Raw genomic sequence first — 25,746 nt, forward strand, 5'->3', positions numbered from 1 at the left:
GGCTCAGTTGGTTAAGCGACTGCCTTCGGCTCAGGTCATGATCCTGGAGTCCCGGGATCGAGTCCCGCATCGGGCTTCCTGCTCAGCGGGGGTCTGCTTCTCCCTCTGATCCTCCGCCTCTCATGCTCTCTGTCTCCCATTCTCTCTCTCAGATAAATAAATAAAATCTTTAAAAAAAAAAAGATACTAGTTACAGAAAACTGATTTTTCCTTTGTACCCATTTGGTGTGGTAAATAGCCCTCTAATTTCAAAGCTAACTAAGAATATATGTAATATTTGTCTTCTCTTTCATAAATAAATAAAACAAAAAAACTGGTGTTATTTAAGAAGAATTTAGCAAAAGTTGAAATTCAACAACTTTAAGTTAGCTTCCTCCTTTCTTCCACCTTCCTCCTTCCCTTTGTTGGAGCTAAACCTTCAGCATACATGCCCTGCAGGAACAAAGGGCCAGATATCCAGGCTTGTGTCTTTGGCAGGTGGGGCTGGGAGTTGGTTTAAATACAAGAACAGTGAGTAAGTTAGTCCATTGAAACTAATGGCAGTCAGCTTTCTAATGGCCAGAGAAGGGAGTTACAAATATGGACAGGGGATAGTTAGATATCAGATTGGAACTGAAGGTAATGGTATGAAGTCATGGGATGGATGGACAGATAGACAGACTGACAGATAGACAGAATATGATTGATAGATATGATGCTAGACAATAGATGGATAGATAAAGATGACAGATGATAGATATGTGTGAGTGTGTGTACATACACATATTTCTTAATTCTGTCTACTACACAGTTTAGAAGTTATAACACCCTAATAGCAGTGAGCACACCTAGCACCCGGTGCTTGGTTTCTAAAGGCCATTTTCCACTCAAAGGAACCAGAGCTCCTTGGAGAAATGTCTAACTTCAGAGCTGAGGCAGAGAAAATACAAGATGAGCCTGGAAAATCTTGTTAAACAAGAAAGTAAAGTGCTCAGAGAATGATGGGGACATGTCAGAAGGACACCAAAGACAGTTTGAAGGATCCCCAATAGTCAAATATGAAGCAATTTAAGGTCAATGGATGCTAAAAGTGGTAAGTGAAAGTTTAATAGAAACAAGATACAGTCAATCCTCATTATTTACAGATTTAGTATTTTCAAATTTGCCCACTCGCTACAATTTATGTGTAACCCCCAAATCAATACTCACAGGGGGTAGCCATTCAAGGACATGCACCAAGTGGCAAAAAAATTTAAGTTGTAGGACACACACTTTCTTGGCTAAGATTTCATGAGGCATCTCACACTGTCTTCCTGTGTCAGCTTTCATGCTGCAAGCAAGTGTCCTTTTCACAAGATACTGTCATATTTTTAGCATTTTTGTGTTTTTGGTGATTTCCCTGTTTCAAATGGCCCTCAGATATAGTGCTGAAATGCTGTCTAGCTTTCCTAAGAGGCTGTGATGTGCCATGTAGAGAAAATACACGTGTTAGATACACTTCCTTCAGGCATGAGTCATACTGCTAGTTGGCCGTAGGTTCAGTGTTAATGAATCAACAATATATATTGAATAAAGTGTCTTCGAACAGAAACATACATAAAACAAGGTTATGTACTGATTGGTTGATGATTATGTTGTGACAGGAATCCAATCCTGTGTTTTCCCTAGAGCAATGCTTCTGTATTTGCTAACTCAATGTTCACGTGACTTTATAGAACACAACTACCCACAAATGAGAATCAACTGGATTTGTATGGCTTCAAAGTACTTCTCCATAAAACACTTATAAATTACTTATGGATTTAGAACTGCAATATATTTATTAACTTTAGAGTACAGAAACCTGGTAGATACAATCTTCTCCAAGAGATAAAAGTTCACAGGGATATTAGCATTATATAGCTTCTGTTACAAGGCACTGGAATATAGCCTCATTTCAGTGGTATGCCCACCAAGTGCATAAACCAGGAGGTGACATCATCAAACCCAAACTGAGGGATATTCTATAAAGTTATCAGCTTATACTTTCTAAAAAGATCAAGATCATAAAAATAAGGAAATATGAGAAACTGATCCAGACTGAAGAAGACTAAAATACACCCCAACGAAATACAACATGTGGTCTGTGAATTGAATCTGGACATAAAGGGCATTGTTGAAATCACTGATGAAGTTTGAATTGGGCTTGTGGTCTAGAAGGTAGCACTGGATCAATGTTAATTTCGGGTTTTGATGGCTGCCCTGTGGTCACGTAGGACAATGTCCTTGTACCTAGGAAACCACACTGAAGGAGGATAGGGCAGCAGAGCATCATGTCTGCAACTTCTCAGGTGGGTCAGAAACATTAACAACTGGAGAACTGAAGTACAGGGTACACAGGAGCTCTATGTGCTGTCTGTGGCTTTTATGTAAATTCAAAACAATTTCAAAAACACAAAGTTTAAAAATCTAAGCTAAATCCATACATTGGCAGTCAAATATCTAAATTTATGCTGCAGAATATATTTTAGATAAGTTTCTTCGTGTCATTTATAACTGTCATTGTAAAATAAAAAATGCAGTAAAAAGCCTGGTGAAGGAGAGATAAAATAATGATAATGATTGTCATTTTTTTATCATTTAATGCTACAAAATCTTACAAATTCAATAAGGGCAAGCTGACACTAAAACCAGAAATGCCTTAAACATTAGTAAAGTAGGAAAAGAATGCAATACAAAGCACCAAACTTAAATAGAATGTAATATAAGACAGGCAACACATAGAAATCACTTTTAAAAGAAGTGTTACTTAAGGAGAGCACTTGTGATGAGCACCGGGTGTTGTGTATGTAAGTGTTGCATCACTGGGTTGTACGCGTGAAATTAATATCTCACTGTATGTTGGCTAGCTGGAATTTAACTAAAAACTTAAAAAAAAAAAAAGAAGTGTTGCTGTCACTGGCAGATCCCTTGCTCGTTCCCATGTGCGCATCCACAGCAGTGCAGGTGACCCCAGACTGCACCAGACCAGACGTTGAGTTGCACGCCCATCATAACGGGGCTACGCTACAATAAATTTGATGTAGTCCCCCTGCCCCCTCCGCTTGACCTCGCAAACCTTTAGTCAAAGTTTCAGAAAATCTGAGATGTGCGGTGTGACTGGGTTCCTGTGGAAGCTGATCAACGACGATCTCAGCAAGGGCAGAGATCATAGTTTCTCGTTCTCCAAAGCCTCGTGGCTCACAGCTTAAGAGGAGACAACAGGGATGGTAGATGGGTAAGTTTCTGCCCATCAGGCAAGCGTGCTTCAGCATGTGGGAATGTTTTATGCTCATTCATAAAATAAGTCTACAACTTGAAGGATCAATTTAGAATAAAGTTTTTGGAAGAGTAAAGCTTTAAGTAAGCCTGGGTTTCATAGAACCTGAAAGGTGGAAGTCAGCTTTTAAAGTGGGCAAAGGGAGGAACTCATGGGTAATATGTTTAGTCTGGTGTAAAATGAATCCCATCCTGGAGAGAGGTCTGTGTGGCACTGCCACCCTGAAAGTCACCTTTTCAGTGGCTCCTTATGCTGACGTAGCAAGGTTTGTAGCATGTGACCTGATTTCTCAAAACTAGCTGATTGCACCAGGAAAGGAGGCTGGACTCAGAGGTGCCTCCAGAAAGCAGCCCTGCAGCCATGAGAGGCCTGGGACACCCTACGGGAACACACACTGGCCAAGCCCTTTACTTCGTGTCCCTTACTGTTGACACCTGACACACAGTGAATTAGGCTGTGCGTATGAAGATTTGAGTGAGAACTTAAGTAAGGAAAAGGAACTGAGCATCAGCTTGCAGTTGAGTATCCAGAGTGGCTGTGGGTCCCGAAGCAAGGAACACATTCCCAGAGCTGCCGGGGGCTCACAAGAGAGCCTTACGCTAAAACCCCAGTATTTCAGGGGGCTTCAACTTGCTTCTGTCCTTTACAAACTGAAAGCAACTGTCATGCCTTTTTGTTGTCTTAAACTATGGAAACAGACTTTTTTATATGATATACTTTAAAAAGACATGCTGACAGAGAGAATGACCAAGAAAATGGGAAAAAGGCCCAGCTGCCCAGAACTTGGCCTCATTTGCAATGCCCTCAAGACAGGGTTGCTGTCCACCCTTGCAGTTCTGAAGTTCTGTGATTCCCACCATAAGCTCCCTACATGGCCGTGGTCTTTCTTGTCTCTACTATTTACTATATTCCTCCGCAAGTCTGCTTAGCAAATGTCAGGCTCATCCATCGAATCTGTAGGAGACAGCCCCTTCAGCCAGGTGCTTCTCCTCTGTGCTCCCATGGCATGCTGTTCATACTGCTACTCATCAAGTCTTCAATAGCTGCGTGTGTTTACCTGTTTGTTTCTTTCAAGAGAGTGTAAATGCTATGAAAGCAGGACTTTGGTAAATCTGTATATCTTCAGCTCCCAGCATACATCTGGCATTTTGTAGGCACTCAAAAAATATATCTGGAATGTATTTATTTATTAACATTCATTATAACACCACAGCAACAATTTGTACTAAAACAATATCCATATACTTGTGAGAAAATGAAATCTATTCTAAAGATGCCTAATTTCTTCCTCCTAAGATAAAGGCGGTCCATGTAGTGGTGTACTTAACAAAACCACAGAAAAATGTGAAGGACCAAATAGATAATCCTTTTTAAAATAGGGTTTTCTGGAGCTAAAGAATCCTAAAAGGATTTAGATCAGATTATAAGCTAAAAATTCCATTAAAGAAACAATAAAATGCTAACCAGAGAAGGAGGAAATATCCAATATTTCATTCATCCAGTGTATCTGGGGAAAAGAGGTGTTTGGAATGCTTGAATTTTTCAGATAACTGGGCAATTGCCTCTTAAAGCAACAAAACTTTAAATATTTTGTATGTATTAACTGGTATTACTGGAAAATCCATAGCATAATTTGACATTCTCTTCAAGATTCAAAGTCACAATTATGAATGATAATATCTATCTGTGAATTTGTTTTGGTATATTTTTAAGCCCTCTATTTATTTTCTGATCTTTTTTTGGTTGCAGGAACATTCCTTCCCTATGATGTGTTGTGGTGTTTGTTTTTGCTGACATTATCCTTCCACACCAGCTTTTCTCTGTTATGTTCTTCTGAAGGACCTTTACAAAATAGACATAGATTTCAATTTTGTTCTTTTGACATCTATTTTTTTTTAATTTAAATTGGGGGTGGGATGAGGAATGGTGGTTTTATTATTATAAAAAATAGATGAATTGTTCTATCAAGTTGTTGACTAAATTTTATTACCTGGAAACTAACATTATTTCCCAATATAAATGATAAACATTAAATACCAAACAAACATACTGACCGCTGTTAATACTTTCTTGACATAGCTATTTTTGGACATAATACTTCTTGTGGAAAAAAAAAAGACTTATCTGAAGATTATAGCTTATTCAGTTTATTTCCCTTATGTCTAAATTCAAGTAAAATAAATACCTTTTCAAAAATAATTTATTGAGGTAAAATTCACATAACATAAAATTATTTTAAAGCAAAAAATTCAGGGGCATTCAGTACATTCACAATGGTGTGCAACCACCACATCTATCTAGTTTCAAAATACACTTTTTGTTATAAAAATAATGTAAGCATTTATGTTCAGGAATGATATTGGAATGCACTTTTATTTTATCCTTTATATCTTTATGTACTTTCTAAGTTTTCTACGATGAACATGTATTACTCTTATATTTTAAAAAACCAAACCAAACACTCCACAATTTTAAAAGAAAGCAACAATACGTCATCTTCCAAGACAAGTCTTCCCTGACTCAGACAGCTAATTTAGGAATTCCTCCCTCCTGTTCCTTCAGCCTTTCTTAGAATGTACATACTTCCATTTAAAGACTTATATTTTATTATGTCAATTTTCCTTTCTACCTCCCAGTTCTTTGTCCTGTAGCTGTTGCTCAAAAAAGTTATTTGTGAAAGAGAAAAAGAAACAAAGAAAGAAAGAGAGACATTTTCTTAAGGTAGGTATTGTCAGCAATCTATCTCAATAATTAGAAGGATTTGCAGGGGTGCCTGGGGGGCGCAGTCGGTTAAGCATCAGACTCTTGGTTTTCCCTCAGGTCATGATCTCAGGGTCCTGAGATCGAGCCCCGCGTCAGGCTCCACACTCAGCGTGGAGTCTGCTTAAAGATTCTCTCTCCCTGTCCCTCTACCCCCTCCCTCTCTCAAATAAATAATCTTTGAGGAGGAAAAAAAAGGAAGGATTTGGGGAGAACAGTCTAGTCCTTTCCTAAACATCTTAGATGACGCTGATTTCTTAAATGAAAGTAAAATTTGAGGGAAGTATCAATTGAAGAAGCAGATCTAGACAGCTTAAACGGACTAAGTCAAACAAGGCATAGAATTTACAGTAGGCACAAAGTGACCAAGAGTAAAAATGGAAACACCAGAGTGGGGGTCATTGTTATATAAAAGGTTGGGATATTTATTAAGTTTAAAATAAAACAATATGTGCTAAAATATAGAGTGCTTTTCAAAGTACATGGGCGGGACCCAAAGCCTCAGCCTCAAGAGCTCCAGAAAGGCCCCTGGAAGGTGGGGAGAAGGAACGTGGTAAAGAAAGATGGAGAAAACACCATATGATAATAATAGTGGAGTCAGGCCAGGTGAGTGTATGCTTTGGCTGTAACATAGAGCTTTTATATTAATCATATTTTTTAATTTTTCAGTATTTTATGATGCTTTGACATCTTAAAAATCTTGCTGGATGGGAAGAGACTAGATTACCAAGTCTTAGAGATAGCAAGGGTTGGCTGGGAGCACAACTTTTACATGCAAACTATCCAGTCCTAAGTATATAGTCTCAACCACCTCCTTACCGTGCTCTCACATACCCAGCCAGTATTGTCTCCATCCTACATCACCCAGGGTTGGGTACCACACAACCAGACCACCTCCACAGCCCAAAGCCCACTGAAATGACACAGACCAGCCAGTTGTAAGCTGTTGACTCTGCCCTGCCTTTTCTTTCCTATGGGAACCCCCTCAGGGGTCTGACCTTGGCTTTCCCCTCACTCTTGTCTTTTGTTTCCTGACCAAAGCCTGGTGCTTCCCTTGCAGCCCGATGTGCCCCCTTGTCTTGTGAAATGCAAGTAATAAATCCTTCTTTCAATGGCATTGACCTCTGCATGTCATGATTCAGTCACCTCCATAAACCAAAATCTGTGGGTACAAATTATAGAGCCACTTCTCTTAACACCTTTCCACAAAATTCCTTGATTCCCTTCTTTGTAACTACTTTCTGAAAGTATTTAATTTGTCCTTCTACCCCTAATATTTTTGTTCTTATTTGTATACTTCAAAGCCTTCTGGTACATCAAAAAGCTGATGGAAATATACCATCCCCATGCAGTGAAAATTCCAGTAACTTCCTGTATGGCCTGGAAGTCTTGCACCATCCTGCGTATTTCATGGGCACAGAGCAAATGCAATTTTTTGACCCCTGTTATCCAGGAGCATCAAATAATTTTTAGTCACAACTTTCTGTAAAAGCAAAACCAACGTTGCGCTCATATGTAACATGGCCAACAAACAGCCCAAGTGTCCCCATTATCTGTTCATTCTCTTAGAAACTAATGACCCACCCCTGTGTTCCCTGCTCACAAGTCTCCATAAAAGTGTTGCGATTTTTCTCTCCCCTCCAGAACACACTGGCAAATGGCATTCCCTGCTTGCCAGTAAAAGAGCAGAAGGAACTAGGTGATCTTGCACATCACAGTCACCTCTGGGCCAGCACATGAAGCTCCTGAGCAACTTACCTACAGGCAGGGGACAGAACCAGCAGTTGTCAAAGCCCAAAATACATCATTCGTGGTTGCTGGCCAAGTACTATTCTGCTTGTTTAAAACTAGCACCAATGACTATTTTCCTACATAGCTTTCTAAGTAGATACTATGCCGATGAGTTGATGAGTAACCCCTCAGTTTGCACTTAATATAAAGAAAGTGCTTTCTTTTTCAGGAATTCTTTGCCAGGCGTGTTAGCATTTACCTCCTAAGCTATAGGTCCAAATCTAAAGGTTAAGCTTCCCACAAGATAACATGCGTACAACAAAATAAATGTAATAGAAGAATGAAATGAAGAACCAGAGCCAGAGAAGATGTAAACACAGCACGACGTCAAACCAGAAACAAATAATTAGGTATGTCTGTAAGAATCCTTGCCGGGCTTCAAATTTGACTCAGTTTCTTGGCCACCAAAGCAAAAAGTTGTATAATCATCATTAGCAGAAACAATCAAATTGCTTTTCCTCTCTATGTTCTAGAGCAGTGGTTCTCACAGCATCAGTATCACCCGAGAAGCTTTTTAAAAATGCAAATACAAAAAAATTTTTTAAATAAATAAAATTAATTAATTAAAATTTCAATTTAAAAAGGGCACCTGGGTGGCGCAGTCAGTTAAGTATCTAACTCTTGATTTCGGTTCAGGTCATGATCCCAGGGTTGTGAGATCGAGTCCTGCTTCAGGCCCCGCCCCGGGCCTGGAGCCTACTTAGGATTCTCTCTTGCCCTCTGCCCCTCCCCCCTCTCTAAAATTAAATAAATAGATAAATAAAATTAAAAATAAAAATGCAAATACTCAGGCCACACCCCAGGCCTCCGCACTTGAACACTGTGGACCAGGGCCCAGCACTCTGGGTTTTAAGAAGCCCTTGTGGTGCTTCCTAGGTGGCCGAAGTTTGAGAACCACTGTTCTCACAAAATAGGATTTTATATAAAGGGCAGTGAGCATGTTCCTACAGCAAATATGGGGAATTCAAGCAACAGCTCAATAAAAGCTGCAAACATAAAACCAAACTATAATTCAGCAAGGGAGCAAAGACAATATGCAAGAGAGCTAAGATAGCATAGACCAGGCACCTGGCTTTGGTGATCCCTCTTTGCTGAGTCAAGGACTGACCCCAACATATTCCACACTATACCAGTTTTAAAACACTTAGCAAAAGGCCACATGCAATAGTTCTGGATGTTCTTGGGCAACTCAAATTTGGAATGTATTCCTTCTGTCCCTTTCCCCCATTATCTGAGGTTGAAATCCTGAAACCATCTTTAATACCTATATCTCCCCATTATCCCCATATCAGTTGCCACATCCTATAGACACAACCTCTCCTTCCTCAATAATTCATTCATCAAATATTGATTATCTATAAGGTGGCATAAATTCATCAGGGAACATGGTAGACACAATATCCTTGCCTTCATGGGGCTTACTTTCTCACTGTGGAGACAACAATAAGATAAGTAAAATATATAGTATGTTAGACAGTGATATACTAAGGAGAAAAATAGAGGAGGGCAGGAGGTACAATGCTTTGGAGAGGGGCACCTGGGTGGCTCAGTTGGTTACGTGTCTGCCTTCGGCTCAAGTTACGATCCCGGGGTCCTGGGATCGAGCCCTGCAACGGGCTCCCTGCTCATCTCAGAGTTAACTATTTTATTCAGTTAAGATTATAAACATATTGCAGTCTAACACAGACAAAAGTCTAACAGAGAAAAATCTGTTATATTTTATGCTAACTAATAATGCTAAGCAGCTAAAAGATTAAAAGTGGATACAAAAATAAAATGTTTCTTATGATTAACGGCCACCAAAAGTTTTCTATTTAGGAAGATATCCAGCTAAATTTGGAAGACTTTTAAAATGCTGGACCTCAGGGCGCCTGGGTGGCTCAGTTGGTTAAGCGACTGCCTTCGGCTCAGGTCATGATCCCGGGGTCCTGGGATCGAGTCCCACATCAGGCTCCCGGCTCAGCGGGGAGCCTGCTTCTCCCTCTGACCCTCTCCTCTCTCATGCTGTTTCTCTCTCGCTCGCTCTCTAATAAATAAATAAATAAAATCTTTAAAAAAAAAAATGCTGGACCTCAAACCTCAGGAAAAGTGATCCAGTTAAATATTTTAAGTGTTTATTTTTATTGGTAAGATTTGATGCGATCAATGCTAATCTCTTTATGGAAAGGTGAATCAGACACACTAAAAATTCTACCTTCTCCTTTGCGGTGTTTTAAAACAGTCTTACTCTTGCATAATTTATAATAAGAATCTAGAAACACTGAGTCAGATTTTCCCAATGTCTATCATTAAAATGTGGAGGCGGAGAGTGGATTTGTATGGCCCAAATCATTTTTTTAAGGAAGTATGAGTTATTAACTTAGATATCCTGCCACCTTCTCTCTGAAGAAGCTAATACTGGCATCCAAATTCCAAATATGAAAAAAAGAGGAAAAAAGAATCTGAGAATCAAACTCAGATTTAATTCAAAATGAAATCTTAGCAACCATTCTTTATTTCAAGGCCTTAATGATGAATCTCAGGTTTATAATAAAAAATTATATCAACAGTTGAATGACTCCCAGAGATTTAATTTGTCCTTTTGAAAACCAGATTAAATATTAGACTGTCATTTCCTATAGGTGATAGGTATTATATAATCTGGAGGAAATCAGTAAGTGCAAGATAAATATGAATTAATTTTAAATATTCTAATTGAATATTATTTCTACATCATCAACATCATTTGAATCATTTTTAGCGAAACATTTGCACTATAGACTCTCATTAAAACAGGCTTCTTTTCTAACAGGAGAAAGTGGCTCTTGAAAGTCCAGTCTAGATACAATTAGAGAATTCAGTGCAAGTGAAAGTAAAAAATGAACCAGCTCTGTGTCCTAATCAGGAGATTTAGAGGCAGAAGTGAGATCAGTCATCACAATGAAGGCATAGAATGATAAAGCTGAGAATATATCAGAAACACTGACAGGAAAATCAGACAGGAAACAGACTTTATAGACCAACTACCCATCACTGCTAACAGACTCCTCTTATTCTTTCCTTTAAAAGAAAATAACCTAATCTATCATATTGAGCATAGAAAAGATGGAGAAGAGAAATCCCTAGCAGTACAAGATGATATACAATAAAATAGTATATAGATTCAATTTGGAAAAACAATCTTAAAATTCCATGACAGCTTTTGAACCCACATGCCTAAGTGTGCTTCCCCCCAGAAGTAGGTCCTGAGTCAAAGATTCAAGTCCACGCAGTTTATTTGGGAGGCTCAGAAAACGCTGCTCAGGGAGTGCGAACGTGATGCACAGGAAGCAAAAGCAGCCTACAAGGGATGTAGAAATAGAACTCAGAACTGTCTCACCCATCAAATGGGGAAGCTAGGGTGTTTATCAGCCAGTGGTTAAGACTGTTGTGTGTGGGGGTGGGGGAGTGTTAATTCCTTGGCACTTGATGCCAGCCTTGAGCAGAAGCCAAGAGGTTTCCCAGCCCAGAAAGAAAACCTTCGGGCAAAAGGAGACCTTCAGGTGAGGAAGACCTACAGTCCTTCAGGCAGGTACCAGCGGTCAGCAGGCCTCTGCCCCTAAGACAGTAAGGTCCCAGAGGTAGACAGGGCATTAACATCATTGTCTACACTTTATCCTCCAAAGGAACGCCATTCCCATCTATGGTCATATCTGTGATTGGTGTTTGATATCAGTCTTCTCTTCCTTTTCTCAACTATCCAACAGGGCATATATTTCACATTCAAGCCATCTACCCCTAAGCTATAAAGTATACAATTTTAGCTTACCTAGGTCTGTATTTCTCTCCTTGAGTCTACTTTATATTCTTCATAAATTAAGACTCTAAGTCTACTCCTGTATTGTAAATTCTTTAATGTCAATCTTGCTCTTAATCGATTTGTAAAAAAAAAATTACTCCTTTGGTAATAGACTTTATGATCCATAAGACATCCAAGAAAAATGGTGGTCCATGTGGTAAGAGCTCAGGTCACACTAGCATCCAAGGAATCCTTGATGGTATTATAGAAGAAGTAATGTTTGCAGTTCCAAAAGTACACATTGTCACAAAACAATGGGTAGGGGAGGGCGAGTAGGGGAAGCAGATCTAAAACTTAATTGGGAAGGAACATTGTCAAAGAAAAGTGACTTCACTTGCTCTAGACAAATATAGTCTTAAAAGTAGTCCAATCTAACCATTATTTTTCTTTGGCTGCAGGGACAGTTCCATAATATATTAGTAACTTCCTTCTAGGCCTGAAAGTTTCCTCTTTGGCTTCAGTGTTTATATAGTCAAAGTGAGATGATAATGTGCCTAGGTAAATTTTACCTAAAACGACCTTGACTGATGCAAGCACTTGATAAATATTATGCTTCATAATTTCAAAAAAAAATCAATTCAGGGAATTTAGGAAATAGGCTGAAATTAATGGGAGTGTAGCACTACCCAACAGATACACTGAACACTGAACAAATATTGCCTGGTTAAAATTAAATTGTTTAGGTTTGAGAATGCCTAACCTAGTTTTAATGAAGTTCTTGTTTTTAAGACAAATAAAAATGAAAAAATAGACAAGTACACATCACTGAAACTATCTGGACATTTAGAGGCCAATTTCTTGGCTACTCTTCTCTATGAACACTTACAAGCATCTGACAGAGCCACTGTTGAATGAGATTGCTGTCTAGTGGTAGGTTTTATATTTGGGTAAGGATCTGGCCACACTACCAAACCCACCATGCCCTTGAAACAAACCATTCATCATAGAACGCAGTATTTTAAAACTCAGACATCTCTCATTACAGTAAATGACATATTTAAAATCTGTATCTTTAGGATCTCAATCAGTGCTTCTCAAACAATCTGTGATGAAGAACCATTTTTAAATTAATATTTCCAGTCTATCATGTACTGATACTTCTGCAAAATATATTAAAAATGAATTAAGAAAATGAGTTTTTTTAAATGTACAAAATGGAAGCCCAGTTTATTATTATTATTATTATTATTATTAGATTCAATAGGCATAAAATTACTGTCAAATTTCTTTAAAAGTTTCTCAAGGCTTACTCAAAATTTCAGTACTTAACTTGTCACAGGCCAGTAACAGTTGCTGGGGCAGAACTGACCTGGGTCCACACTTTGAGTAGCACTGATCTAAAATAACCGTGTGCAAAAAAAAAATAAAAACAAAACAAAATAAAATAAAATGTTGGGCACGTATTCACTCAAAAGATATACTTTACCTCTGACATTCTTTCCAAATCCCAAAGAAGAAACTTTTTTGTCCACTTGTTCACTATTGTTTGACTTCTCCTTCATAACGTCATCATCACTAACAATATCAGCAGAAAATTTTTTCTTTTTCTTTTTCTTGTGTCGAGGAGGAAGCTTTTTTGGAAAAGTAAACATTGGGAATATCACAAGAAACATTGCAACGGCACAAAGGAGGAATCCACTCCACCTAAAAAATTGGGAAATGTGAATAGCATTTATGGCTCTTGCATTATGAATGAGAACAAATTAGCAAAGTAGAAGCTCATGGTAATAAAATTCTCCAGGGAAAACTTCTGTAAAGCAAAACAATTGTAAAGCAGTAGGAAGTTGGACAAACTAAGAAAACATAGGACTCCTCCCTATGTTATAAATGAGAAATCTGCCTGATAATCATACTAGTATTATAATGAATATTATAATTAGCAACCAGATTAGAGTTTTATTGAAATATTTGTTAGCTCTGCTATAATGTGCATTTCATAATAAATCAAAAAATAAAAAATAAAATAAATAAATAACTCATAAACATAATAGAAAAATAATATAGACTCTATAGCATGCTTTATGGACCAAAATAGACACATCTTTCTTAAAAGAAAACCATTCACATCTCATGTGGAATGTATTTTAAATTGCTAATGGCATTCAAATATTTTTCTGCAAGCACTTAAGAATATATTGACCCTCTTAGCTAGCCCTTACAACACTTAACCGTGAGGGCCACCAAAGACATTTATATTTGATTGTTGCCTTCAAGAACTTACAACCTACTGGTAAGGGAGCTAAAAATACAAGAAACAATCTCCAAGAAATGCAAGCATGTATACAATTAAGTGTCACATGATGTGGTACAGACTATGAATGCTATAAAAGCTCAGATAAAGGAAATGTGTGTTAGAAAGCTTCCTAGGAGAAGCAGACCGTGAGCTATGTTGAACTGAGAGTCTGTCTTTGAACTCATCTGAGGTTGCCAAGCTGCAGAGACTAAGAAGTAAATATAGAGAATAGTACTCAAATTCTAGTCTGGCATTAGAGCCATGTGTTAAGGCCTTGGGCTTCTTGTCTGCATAATTCCTCAAGGGCAATCTCTCAGTCCCCTTTCAATCCTTTCTTAGCAAGTAGAGGCCCCTGATCCTACAGAACAGGGTTGCCACTTTCTTACTAGGACTCCTCAGCTCTAATCTTTGTCCTTCAAGCTTGCAAATTCTTGATGCTCAGACTCTGTCCTCTGTCTCAGCACATTCGCATCAGCTGTAACCTGAACGCAAGCAGCATTCTAAGCATCAATGTTGAATTCAACCCATTAGGAATACAGATCAATTGCAAAGTGAAAATTCATTTTTAAAAAGATAGTGCTTCTATTAAAGTACTGTTATCAGTTGTTAAAAGTCACAATTTCACTGACAGAATAATTCCATGAACCAGTTATTAATAATCCAGTATGCTATTTTCAAAGATACTTAGAGTTATATCAAATAAAGATTTTTAAACAATTGGAAAAAAAAGGCTTTATTTTGAGAAGATTGCTCAGGGCCGACTTCTAGCAATTTCAATTATTCAGTATAACCAAGAACCCAGTGACTGACATACTCAAAAAATTTCCTGAATAAATAAACTGAATGAGATAGATTTTTTTTTTAATTCTTTAAATGTCTGCAGAGAACATAGCTATGATCATATCTGGCCCCTGTAGTACCTGGCTGCTTATGAGGCCTTTACTAATAAACTGCCCCTGCTTATCTGCCACCTTTGAATCTCTTTCTACAATTCTGCCTTCAAGCCCCTTGGACTCCTTCAGTTCCAAAAGCAGAACAGGACAAACAGTGCAATATAAGGGACAGTTCTTGAGCTGTGGTTTCAGACAAATGTGGTTTTTTTGTCTTGTCTTTATGACCTACTGGCTCTAAGATCCTGGGGAAATTATTTCACTTTCCCAAACCAACCTTCTCATCTGAAAGGGGAATAATGCTAACTGCTTTTTGGAGTCATCAAAATTAATAAGACAATGTATATAATGGACCTGAAAAAATGCCTGCCCCCAAATCAACAATCACTTCATGGTAGCTAGTTTTGTTTTTGTTTTTTTGTAGATCTGTACTCAGGTCCTCCCCACACCTCCACTCAGAGCCATCAACTTAAAATTATATGCAAACATTAAAGATACATATTGTTTTTTCTACTGTCTTGTCTAATCTTCTTTTCTGAGAATAAAAAAATCCTTACTCTTATTTACTTCAGAACTGCAAAGAAAACAGTGGTTGAGGCCAAAAATTTCACTAGTGGTCAAGAACTTAAAATTCCTGTGTTATTCCCCTAATGCTGACAAGGGAACTTCCTTTTTCACGATTTGAAAATTCTACCAGCCCAGGTTCATCTAAATCTTAGCACATCCATCTTCAAAGAGCATTACTTATGAAAATAAGCGTTATATAACTTGATTAATATTTCTTAACTGCTTTGAAAATAGACAGCGTTAAGCATTATTCCCATGTACTTCAGAGTTATGAGATTATCTTATAATGAAATGCAGAGATAACACAAGTTATCTAAGAAACTCTTAGAAACTCCTTCTAAAGTAATTAGTGGAAACTAATTTCTAATACTGAACTATTCTCTTTGTTATAAAATGAACATGTCTTATCAATGTATACCTATTACTAATCCATGTTAAATGAATTCAGGAAGCCAATACTTTTCAGTTAGTGCTTGCTATCATGAAGAAATAACTCATGTTCAAGTTGAGGATTATGAAGAACTGAAACACAGCCCTGGCTATGCGGATAAATAACCTAACATCCAAAGTTGGAGTTCTCATTCTAAGTCCGAAAAATTACTTATTTAGCAAGACAATTAAGGGCTAGCAAGTGAGAGAACAGCTAAATCTACAGCACTCCAGCACTCCGTTGGAAAAACAATTACCAAGTGAAAAGATTCACTAAGAGTGTGACGATGGAAAAAAGGCGGGGAGGGACTGGAGTTTCGGGCAGTCAGGGAGGGTTGACAAAGCAGAAATGCTAATCTAATAAGGACGTGGGAAGAAAATATTTTTTAAAAGGCACAGAAAAGATAATGAAAGCTAGGACTCGAGCACACAGGAAAGCCCCAACACAGCCACCCTCTCCTCCCCCACTCTGCTATTTATAGCAAAAAGTGCCTCAACCCTAAAGAAGGTGGATTAAGCCGATGCTCCCAAGCCCTCAGCATTAGTCCCCTGTTGCTGCTATATCAAACTACCCCACACTTAGTGGCTTAAAACAACACAAATGTGCTATCTTATAGCTCTGGAGGTCAGAAATCTCAAGTGGGTTGGCAAGGTTGCATTCCTTCTGGAGGCTCTAGGGAAGAACCTATTTTCTTGGGTTTCCTAGATTCTAGAGTCCCGAGTGTGTTCCTTGGTTCATGATACCTTCCTCCATCCCCAAAGTATGTCACTTCAACCTCTGCTTCAATCACCATATCTCTTTCTTACTCTGACCCTCCAGCCTCCCTCTTTCCCTAATAGGGACGCTTGTGATTATACGGGGCCCATTCCTGTCCGACATCAGGAAAACCTTCCTATCTCAAGATCCTTAACTTAAACACACCTGCAAAGTCTCTTCTGCCATGTAAGCAAACACATCCGTAGGTTCTGGAGCTTAGGACATGGATATCTCTGGGGGATTATTATTCTGCCTTCCACTCCCTTCTAGGCAACTTTTAGCTGTTTTTCATATTCCCATGGGGAAATTTTTATTTTAACTACAAGGGTACTACGACTTGAACTATCATTAATAACAAACGAAATGAAAAATGTAGTAAACAATTCTTACCAGTTTCCAATGAAACGAGGGTCATTCTGGTCAAGGTTAACAGGATTTCTGGGATCGACATAAAAACCAATAAGAAGTCCACCTAATAAATATCCCACTGCAGGACCAAGTGCTCCCATGACATACATGATGGCTGAGAAGACACAAGGGGAAACGTGAAATAGAGAAACATGGTCCTTAAGTTTCAAGTGTGGTCTAATTTCAGTCATACCACGTATATATGTCACAGTTAAACCCAGGGAAGAGCGTCCAAAACCAAAGAACTTTAGAGATGTGTCTATATTTACATTTGGGTTTCAAATCATGCCCTTTATTCAGCTGCTGCCTATTGTCCTTTTAGAACATTAGAATCATGTCTGGACGGCTTTTCAGTTGTTGTTGTTGTTTTAAAGATTTTATTTATTTATTTGACAGAGAGAGACACAGCCAGAGAGGGAACACAAGCAGGGGGAGTGGGAGAGGGAGAAGCAGGCTTCCCGCCGAGCAGGGAGCCCGATGTGGGACTCGATCCCAGGACCCTGGAACCATGACCTGAGCCGAAGGCAGACGCTTAACGACTGAGCTACCCACGCGCTCCAACTTTTGTTTTTTAATAGAAGTGCTCAGGTCCCACCCCAGACCCACTAATTTAAATTTCTGAAAGTGCTAGTTAATGAGCAGTCACTGGATAACCCAGAGAAGATAAAAGGTTGTTTCAAGATTAAAAAATAAATAAATAAAAGGTCATCTCAAGATAAGGAGAAAACGAAAAAAAAGTAGATGTCACTTGTCACAGCTGGAAGATTCCAACAGAATGACGGAACTCAAGGCCAGGTTCTGCCATGAAGCTGGATTTAATCGAGTTGGCAAAGATGCTTAAGCACCTCAAATCATGAATATTTTTCAAATCACCACTTTAGAGTCAAAGAAGAGCTCACAATGCATTTGGTTTATTGCTAATTGAGGAATCTTACGTAAAGATTAATAAATCTCCTTAAATGGCATCAGTGAAAAGATCCAAACAGATAGCACCAACCCACAGCTGCATTAGAAAATAATTTTTTAAAGCACATGACCAAAGCAGGAGGGGAAGGGGTTGTATCAATAGATCAGAAAGTGTGTCATTCTATCCAAAAAAAAAAAAATTGGCCATCAAAATGGGCTTATAGCAAAAAATAACAATAAATTCATTGTCATTCCTTTATACTATTTTCACTGCTGTGATTTCAAATAAAAAAATAATTTGTCAAATCTTAAATTTTGAGGTAGGATATGAAATTCCTTGAAAGTCATAGAAAAATCTAGAGTGTGGCTAACACTCCAAATCCACTTTTTTTTTTCCTGTTATTTGGAGAAAAATCTATAAACACTGTTAAGATGCTCCTGTGTTCAAGGCATGATAAACTCAGGTATAACATATTTCTCATTTCTACTGCCATCATGCACTTAAACCACTGAATAAATACCTGGCTTGCCATACCTTTTAAATAGTACTATATTTACCAAAAAGCAAATTGAACTAATCAGAGTAACTTCACCTTACTTTATCTTCTGCACCTAAATAAACTTTGAATAAACTTGTACCTCCTGTGACTTATAACTACAGACAGTAATTTAACACTTGCTCTCACTTTTCACACTATTTCAAAAGAGAAAGCGCACCGTTTATTTATTTTACAGGATCATCTGCTTGTAACAATAAGACACTAGCTGCTCCGACTTCTCCATCTGTGTTTGGAAATGGAGAATGGGAGGAAGCATAGCCACAAGTAATTGTTGGCATTCTTTTGGAAGCACGCTTCTGGCGTTCTTTTGGAAGCATGCTCTTAATAAAATAAAATCAGAGTTTTGATAAATATCTTGTTAACCTCTCTGTTTATAGCCTGAAACAGAACTCAAGAAGAAACAGTGCTTTTTCAGTTCCAGGTTTTCCCATATGCATATGGAGATAAAATTTATGTTTACACCTCCAGGCAAACCGGCACCATTTACAACTTAAAACTGTAATGAGGCCAAAATGTGACATGAATCATCTTCCCAAAATAGTTCTGGCATGAAAGAGACTGTCTTACAAACACAGACAGGGAAAAGGGTACTTCCGCCATACTGTTTATGCCTGGGGTACTTGAGGGCAGCGTCTCGGAAGGCCCAGCAGCAGCGTGCAGCATGGGTATTGGCAAGACCTCGCAATTACACAGTGAATGGAAAACCAGTTAAGTCACACTCACCCAAAGACCTTAACTACTTTGTAAAATACAGAGAAAGCTTTTAAAATGCAGCTATGCAATCAGAAGAAAAAATATTTGTAATATATAGCAAACACTGAGGCCAACTGAATCATTCTCATAAATAGGTATGTACATACATTTATATAACTGTACATTGATGTTATACTATGTAACTATACTACATATGCTATATCTACAAATCAGTAAGTATGTAACACTAGAGATGGAGATAGAGAATAACTCGTTGACATGGTCCCATTTAGTAAATAAATCATTGTGGCCACTGAGCTAACATTTATTAATTGATTAACCAATGGCACTCATTCAGAGCTTAATAGAGGGGCAAATTGTTGATGCAAATTCATATCCTCACTCTCCCAGTCCAAAACTCCCAATCACACACACACACACACACACACACACACACACACACACACTGCCTAAAGAAAGTCTAAACTACTCTATCTGGAGTTCAAGGGTGGGACAAGTTGGCCTCCTGCCACCATTTCTTTTTTTTTTTTTTTTTCCATTTTAATCTTAAAACCTACCGCCTGCACTCACGACTCCACACAGACTGACTCTCAAAACAGGCCTGGGCCGATCCACCTCCCTTCCCTTGAGGACCCACAGTGCCCCCAGGCCTTCCTATCTGTGTGAATCCTGCCCCTTCTTCAAGGCCCAACCAAGTCCAGCACTACCCATCCTCCCCTGAGTGGTCTCTGTCTCTTCAGAATCCCTGTAGATGACATATTGTCTATTCCAGTGGCCTGCACACCTTTACATCATGCATCCCTATCAGTAAAAGGATTTAAACATTTACCCAGTGTCCTTTTCTGTATAAATAATGTATATTTCCCACCAGTCTCATTCTCACAGCTCACACCTAATATGTCAGTAAATCCTGCTGGTTCTACCACCAAATCATAACCAATATGCCCCTCCCTCTCCATGCCTCTACCTTGGCCCAAGCCACCAAGGTCAATCATCTGGAAAATTGCTCCAGGCCTTCCAACTGGTATCCCTGCTTCTGCCCTTCCTTCCCTACAATGCATTTTCAACTGGACAGCCCTAAACAATCTCTAGAAACATGAGCCACATCATGTCACTTCTTGGTTCACACCCTCCAGTGGCTTCCCACCTCCCTCGCAATAAAAGCCCAAATCCTTTTATGTGGCTACAAGGACCTGCCCCCACACTAGCCCCACCCCCTAGGATCTCTCGGCTCTGTCTCCTAACCTTCTCCTGGTTCACCCAGCTCCAGTCAAACTGACCTTCTCCCTCTTCCTCACCCTGCCAGGCACATTCCCACCTGACAGTGTTAGCACTTGCTCTGTGTGGTTGTGTAATGCTCTTCCCCCAGGTAGCCTCATGGTGCACTCCCTTCCTTCCTCCAGGTAATTAATCAAATAGTCCCTTCTCACTGAGGCCTTACTTGGCCATCCTATCTAAAAATTTAAAACTTTTCCCCCAATTCTTCCCACTCTTTCTCTGCTTTCTTTTTTTCTCCTCAGCATATGTTGGCACCCAACACACTATATTTCCTTTGTTCATCTTGTGTATCACCTGTCCTCCTCAACAAGAACATGAGCTCCAGGAAGGCAGGGATCTTGCCAGTGGTGTTCACTGACGAAGTAGTGTAGAACTAGGCACTCGACCCACCTCGCTCCCATTATCCATTACCTTCAGCACTCCCAGTCAGTCCGGGAATGTGCTGCCGTTATTAACAACAGGTATCAGTGATAAAAGTCGTCTTCAGTGTATATCAGCTCTAGAGATATTAGCTAATCACTATCAAGTGGATAGTTTCATGTTTTTTGACCCTGTGCTATCAGAACGGAGTACACTGCATTGGTTTTCTGTCATGACGAGGAGCTTACACTGGGAAGTCCAGGCTATCCAATGAACTAGCGATAGAAATAGAACTAGAAGTTCCAAGTTTCAAGAGTGGTCTAATTCCAGTCATACCACATATATATGTCACAGTTAAACCCAGTTAACAGCATCCAAAAACAAAGAACTTTAGAGATTGTATCTGTATTTATATTTGGGATTCAAATCATGCCCTTTATTTAGCCACTGCTGCTGTCTTTTAAGAACATCAGACTCATCTGGAGAATTTTCCTCTTGCACCCCAAAGGACCGTCCTACATCTCCCCTGGATTGTACGCAATTCAGCTTCATACCCCTTTCAGAGAACCCTGGACCATTTCATTCATTTGAAATTGAGTATGCCTTGCTCCTCACTTCTACTTCTTCTTCAAATGTTTATATCTTATCTTTCGAAGTAGCTCTTTATCCTGGACAGCAGGAGCCATATCAGATACAGTACTATGCAGTGGTTAAATCCCAGACTACAAATTCCTGGGTTCGAATCCCTGCTTCCATTATGCGTATAAAGTGCTTAGCATATAACAAACATGAAGAAATATTAACTTGCATTTTTTATATGTTGAATGATCACCTATTCATTCTCTAACAAGTATTATTAAGTATTAATTTTGTATAGGCCAAATACATGCATTATTTAACAGAAGGCATACTTATCTTTATATTACCTTAATAAATTATCTTTTCTGGAGTCACTATTTTTGACCCAGGAGTTAGTTTTGATAATGGCCTGGGCAGATGGGAGTGGGAAAAGAGAATATCCAGGCCTTTCTTTCCTCACACAAAGGCCAGTATAGACTATCTTCCTGAAGCTGAGAATGTGCCTGTGGCTATTATTCTTTTTTTTAACCTTTAGGTTTTTTTCTAATGATTACAAAATATAATATGAATTCCTTGTAGAGATAACTCTCAAGAGCACAAAAACTTGAATTCCTTGCAGAGATAACTCTCAAGAGCACAAAAACAATCCTTACCATCCAGATAATGATGGTAACAATAGTAATAAATACTTTTTACTATTCATATACTGTATAAGTTTTTTAAGTAGCTGGAATTACACAGTAGTTATTGTTCTGTAATATGTTTTCCCATAATACCTCAAACATTTCTTACGTCAATAAATTCTTCTGGAACATTCGTTATGGCTAAATGGTGTGTCACCATGTGGCTATGACCTACTTCCTTTAATAATACCTCACTGGTACCAGCTAGCCTATCACCAATATCTGATTGGGGCTATTCTTCTGAAGATTATATCAACCCTTTGTTACTACATATGATGCACGGAACTAGACCCCAACCTGAGGGTTACAACCACCCACCCAAAACCAGCCTCAGCTGGGTGAGCTTTTGTAGAGTTAAGAAGCCACTACTAAATGAAGGGGACTGAAGGGCGCCTGGGTGGCTCAGTCAGGTAAGTGTCTGCCTTTGGCTCAGGTCATAATCCCAGGGTCCTGGGATGGAGCCCTCCTTGGGCTCCCTGCTCAGTGGGGGGTCTGTTTCTTTCCCTCTGTCCCTCCCCCCATATGTATGCTCTCTCAAATAAATAAATGAAATCTTTAAAAAATAAAAAATAAATAAATGGAGGGGCCTAAAAGGCCCCTTCAGTGGGGGGGAGGGACATCATGGCTGGTTTGATAAAGAAACAACCTTTGAGGAAGGCTGACCCACCAACAACTTAGTAACTGTCTCTTCACCTGCTTCTAGCATGTGAATCCTGCACTTACCTTCCCCCAAGTTGTTTTACCTTTAGACCTTCCATTTCAATTTTCTTCTTAAATTATTTTTCACCCTATTTTGTGATCATTTATGCTTCTTTACATTAAAGCACATTAACTTCTATTTTTAATCCCATTTACCTTCACATTTTTAACTTTTCTCCTCCTGTAGATTTAACCTTTATTCTAATCTAATACCTCTTTTTACTTTTACATCATAAACAGTTTTAGCTGCTGCTCTCTTACTTTACTTGTAATGCATTTTATCTTTTTAAAAACACTTTTTGTAAGAATTTTGATCTAAAATTAACTATCAAGTTTTTCTTTCAAATTATTTGCTACCTTCTATTCTCATACCTTAAGTAAGTTTGCTTACATTTTTAGCCCTAATTATATTAGGTTAATTTTTTTGCAGATTTTATTTATTTATTTATTTGAGAGAGAGAGAGAAGAGAGCACACACGCACATGTGCATGCACAAGCAGGGGGAGGGGCAGGGGAAGAGGGAGAAGCAGACTCTCCACTGAGCAGGGAGCCCCACTCAGGGCTCAATCCCAGGACCCTGGGATTATGACCTGAGCTGAAGGCAGATGCTTACCCAACTGAGCCACCCAGGCACCCCTAGGCTAATATTTTATTTTTATAAACTCTCTTGATTTTAAACTTTGAATCTTTGTTATACTCCTGAATTTTATGTTATTTTTCATGTTCAGGGCTTTCTCTTCCCTTTTGTATCCTTCTGACAACAGCTTCTTTTAACAGTCTTTGTTTATCTTAGTCTTCTCTTATATTTTGCTTGTTTTGTGATCAGTTTTGGTAATAGCTCACTAGAAGCTGTGCCTGACCTCCCAGCTCATCCAGGCCCATCTCTTCCACCATCTCTGTAGTCCTGCTCAGCAGCCCTGCATGGCTTTTCCAGCCAGTTAAGGATGGTAGTGTGAGAAACTGAGGGTTAATTCTCCCCTGGGCTCAAGGCTCACTTTGCACCTGGCATATCTGATTAGCCGGACGCCATGACTACTGTCTCACATGAGCCAATCATGACAAAACGTGAGTTCTAAACCCCAGTTCTCTGATGTATAAGCACTGACTCTAAAACAAGCCAGGCCCACAGAGTGAAATAAACATGCCAGAGAGCTCTTCCTCATCCAGCTGCAGCCTCTCCTGGGGAGGGTCCTATGGGTTGACCTTCCCAATGGCTACTCGAGAGAGGAGGCATAACAGCACCCTGCAGAGCTCGCCTGCACGTTTCATCCCTTCTTAAAGCTGACACCTCCACTTCTGGCAGAGTTAAAAGACACTCCTCCTTCCTTATCACAAAAGCCCAAGTTGATTGCATTGGTATTATCTCAATGAGGGTTGTTTTGTGTGGTCAGCAGCAACCAGGGGAACAGCTCTCTGAACTCTACCGAGTCCGTGTTGAGTAACTTAACCTGCTCCTGAATCACAAGAAATGATTCCAGAATTCCTAATAGTGACCAACCAGCCACGAGCCTTGCTGGACTTGGGAAACCAGGGGCCAAATCAAAATCAGCAAAGATCTTAGTATCACAGATCACTAGAGTCACCTCCTTCCTAGCCTCAACCCCAAATGATGAGTAGGGCTCCACATTGCCAGATCAGAGGTCACTCACTCGTCCTGGCTGCTCTGTGATGCCAGGCCCTGGGACAAGGAGGGGGCATTGCAAAGATCCATAAGATGGATGCACAGTCCTCCAGAAGAGGAAAGGTAAAACCAACTATGATTCAAGACTCCATGAGTAAGTGCAACAAGCACCAGCAATATGCCATGGACCATGGGAGAGGAACGATTCACAGTAACTAGCTGAGGAGGGAGGACAGAGAAGCCTTCCTGGAAAAGATGACTTTTGATATAAGCCTGCAAAAATGGGCAATAAAGGACACTAGAGGCTGAGGGGCCCATGTGGGCAAAAGTATGCAAGTTCGGAAGTGCATGGCCCGTTCAGGGAATCGCAAGTGATCTTGACTTGGAGGTGCAACTGCCTCAGAGAAGAGTAACCACCACTGACTCTATCCTAGTCCCATGCAGGGCTCTAGGTACCCAGCCTTGTGCAGGCGGCCCAGTTGCTCTTCTCTGAGGACAGTTGAGGATGGATGGCAGCATTGCACCAGCTTCCCCTACCATTCAGTGGCATTTAGAAATGCTTTTTGCTGTTGTTTTTCACATGGCAGTAGAGGAACAAGTCACTTCCACTGTGTGAATGAGGGCAGGCCCTGACATTGAAGAGAGTGGGAAGTCAGAGCACTGGTCCTTGGGCTCACCTGAGCACTTGACTGTCTCCCCCCACTATCCTTTCCTCCCTCTCTCCTTCTGTATCAGTCACTGGAATGTAGTCAGAAGTCCCAGCTACCATGTTACTGCCAATGGCCTCTCCTTCCACCTCATTCCTGCTGTCCCTAGCTCTTGGGAGAATAAAAAACTCCCCTTCTCGTTCATTCTCTTCATTTATGGGCAGAATTCAACTGGGTGGACATCTTTTCTTCCTATCTGTTCAGTTTCTATGTTCAGTTTCTATGCCCCCTTCTCTTGGCAAAAGCAATTCCATTTTCCTTTAGGAACTACCCACCCTTCATTGCACAGCCTCAATGGCCTGTTATCCATGGGGCCCTGTCCTCCATGATTCATGGTAGACAGGTGACCAACCCAGGCCAATCAGCTGTTCTTCTCCCACATACCATGTGGCTCACTCCCTTACCTCTTTGGATCTATATTCAAATATCATTCCTCAGAGAAGCCACAGCTTACCACATATCTAAACATGGCACCCCCCATCTCCCCCACCCCATCACTCTCTGTCACCTTGCCCTGCTGGGGTTTTCATTATGGTAAATACTGCCAAATACCAACAACTACATTTGTTTGTTTGTTTATTCTCTGTCCCTCCCACTGGAATGTCAGTTCCATGAGAACAAGGGCCGTTTTCTCACCGATCCCTTATCAATGCCTGAACAGTGCTGACCATAAGCTCTAATGAATCTTGTTGAACAGAGAAGGGATGAAG

At 39.6% G+C, this 25,746-nt stretch overlaps 1 protein-coding gene across 3 annotated transcripts in view; it reads right to left on the minus strand.

The window, feature by feature from the left end:
* SLCO5A1 (solute carrier organic anion transporter family member 5A1) overlaps positions 1-25,746 on the minus strand; it is a 118,539-nt gene that overhangs the window by 59,307 nt on the left and 33,486 nt on the right. For all 3 annotated transcript variants that reach the window (XM_021688476.1, XM_021688475.1, XM_021688477.1), the window contains exons 2-3: positions 16,912-17,044; positions 13,072-13,289 (exon numbers count right to left, since the gene is read on the minus strand). In XM_021688476.1, coding sequence (XP_021544151.1) covers positions 13,072-13,289; positions 16,912-17,044 — 351 coding nt within the window. The remainder of the gene's footprint in view (positions 1-13,071; positions 13,290-16,911; positions 17,045-25,746) is intronic.

The sequence above is a fragment of the Neomonachus schauinslandi genome, chromosome 4 (genome assembly GCF_002201575.2).
Source record: "Neomonachus schauinslandi chromosome 4, ASM220157v2, whole genome shotgun sequence".
Taxonomy (NCBI): Eukaryota; Metazoa; Chordata; class Mammalia; order Carnivora; family Phocidae; genus Neomonachus; species Neomonachus schauinslandi.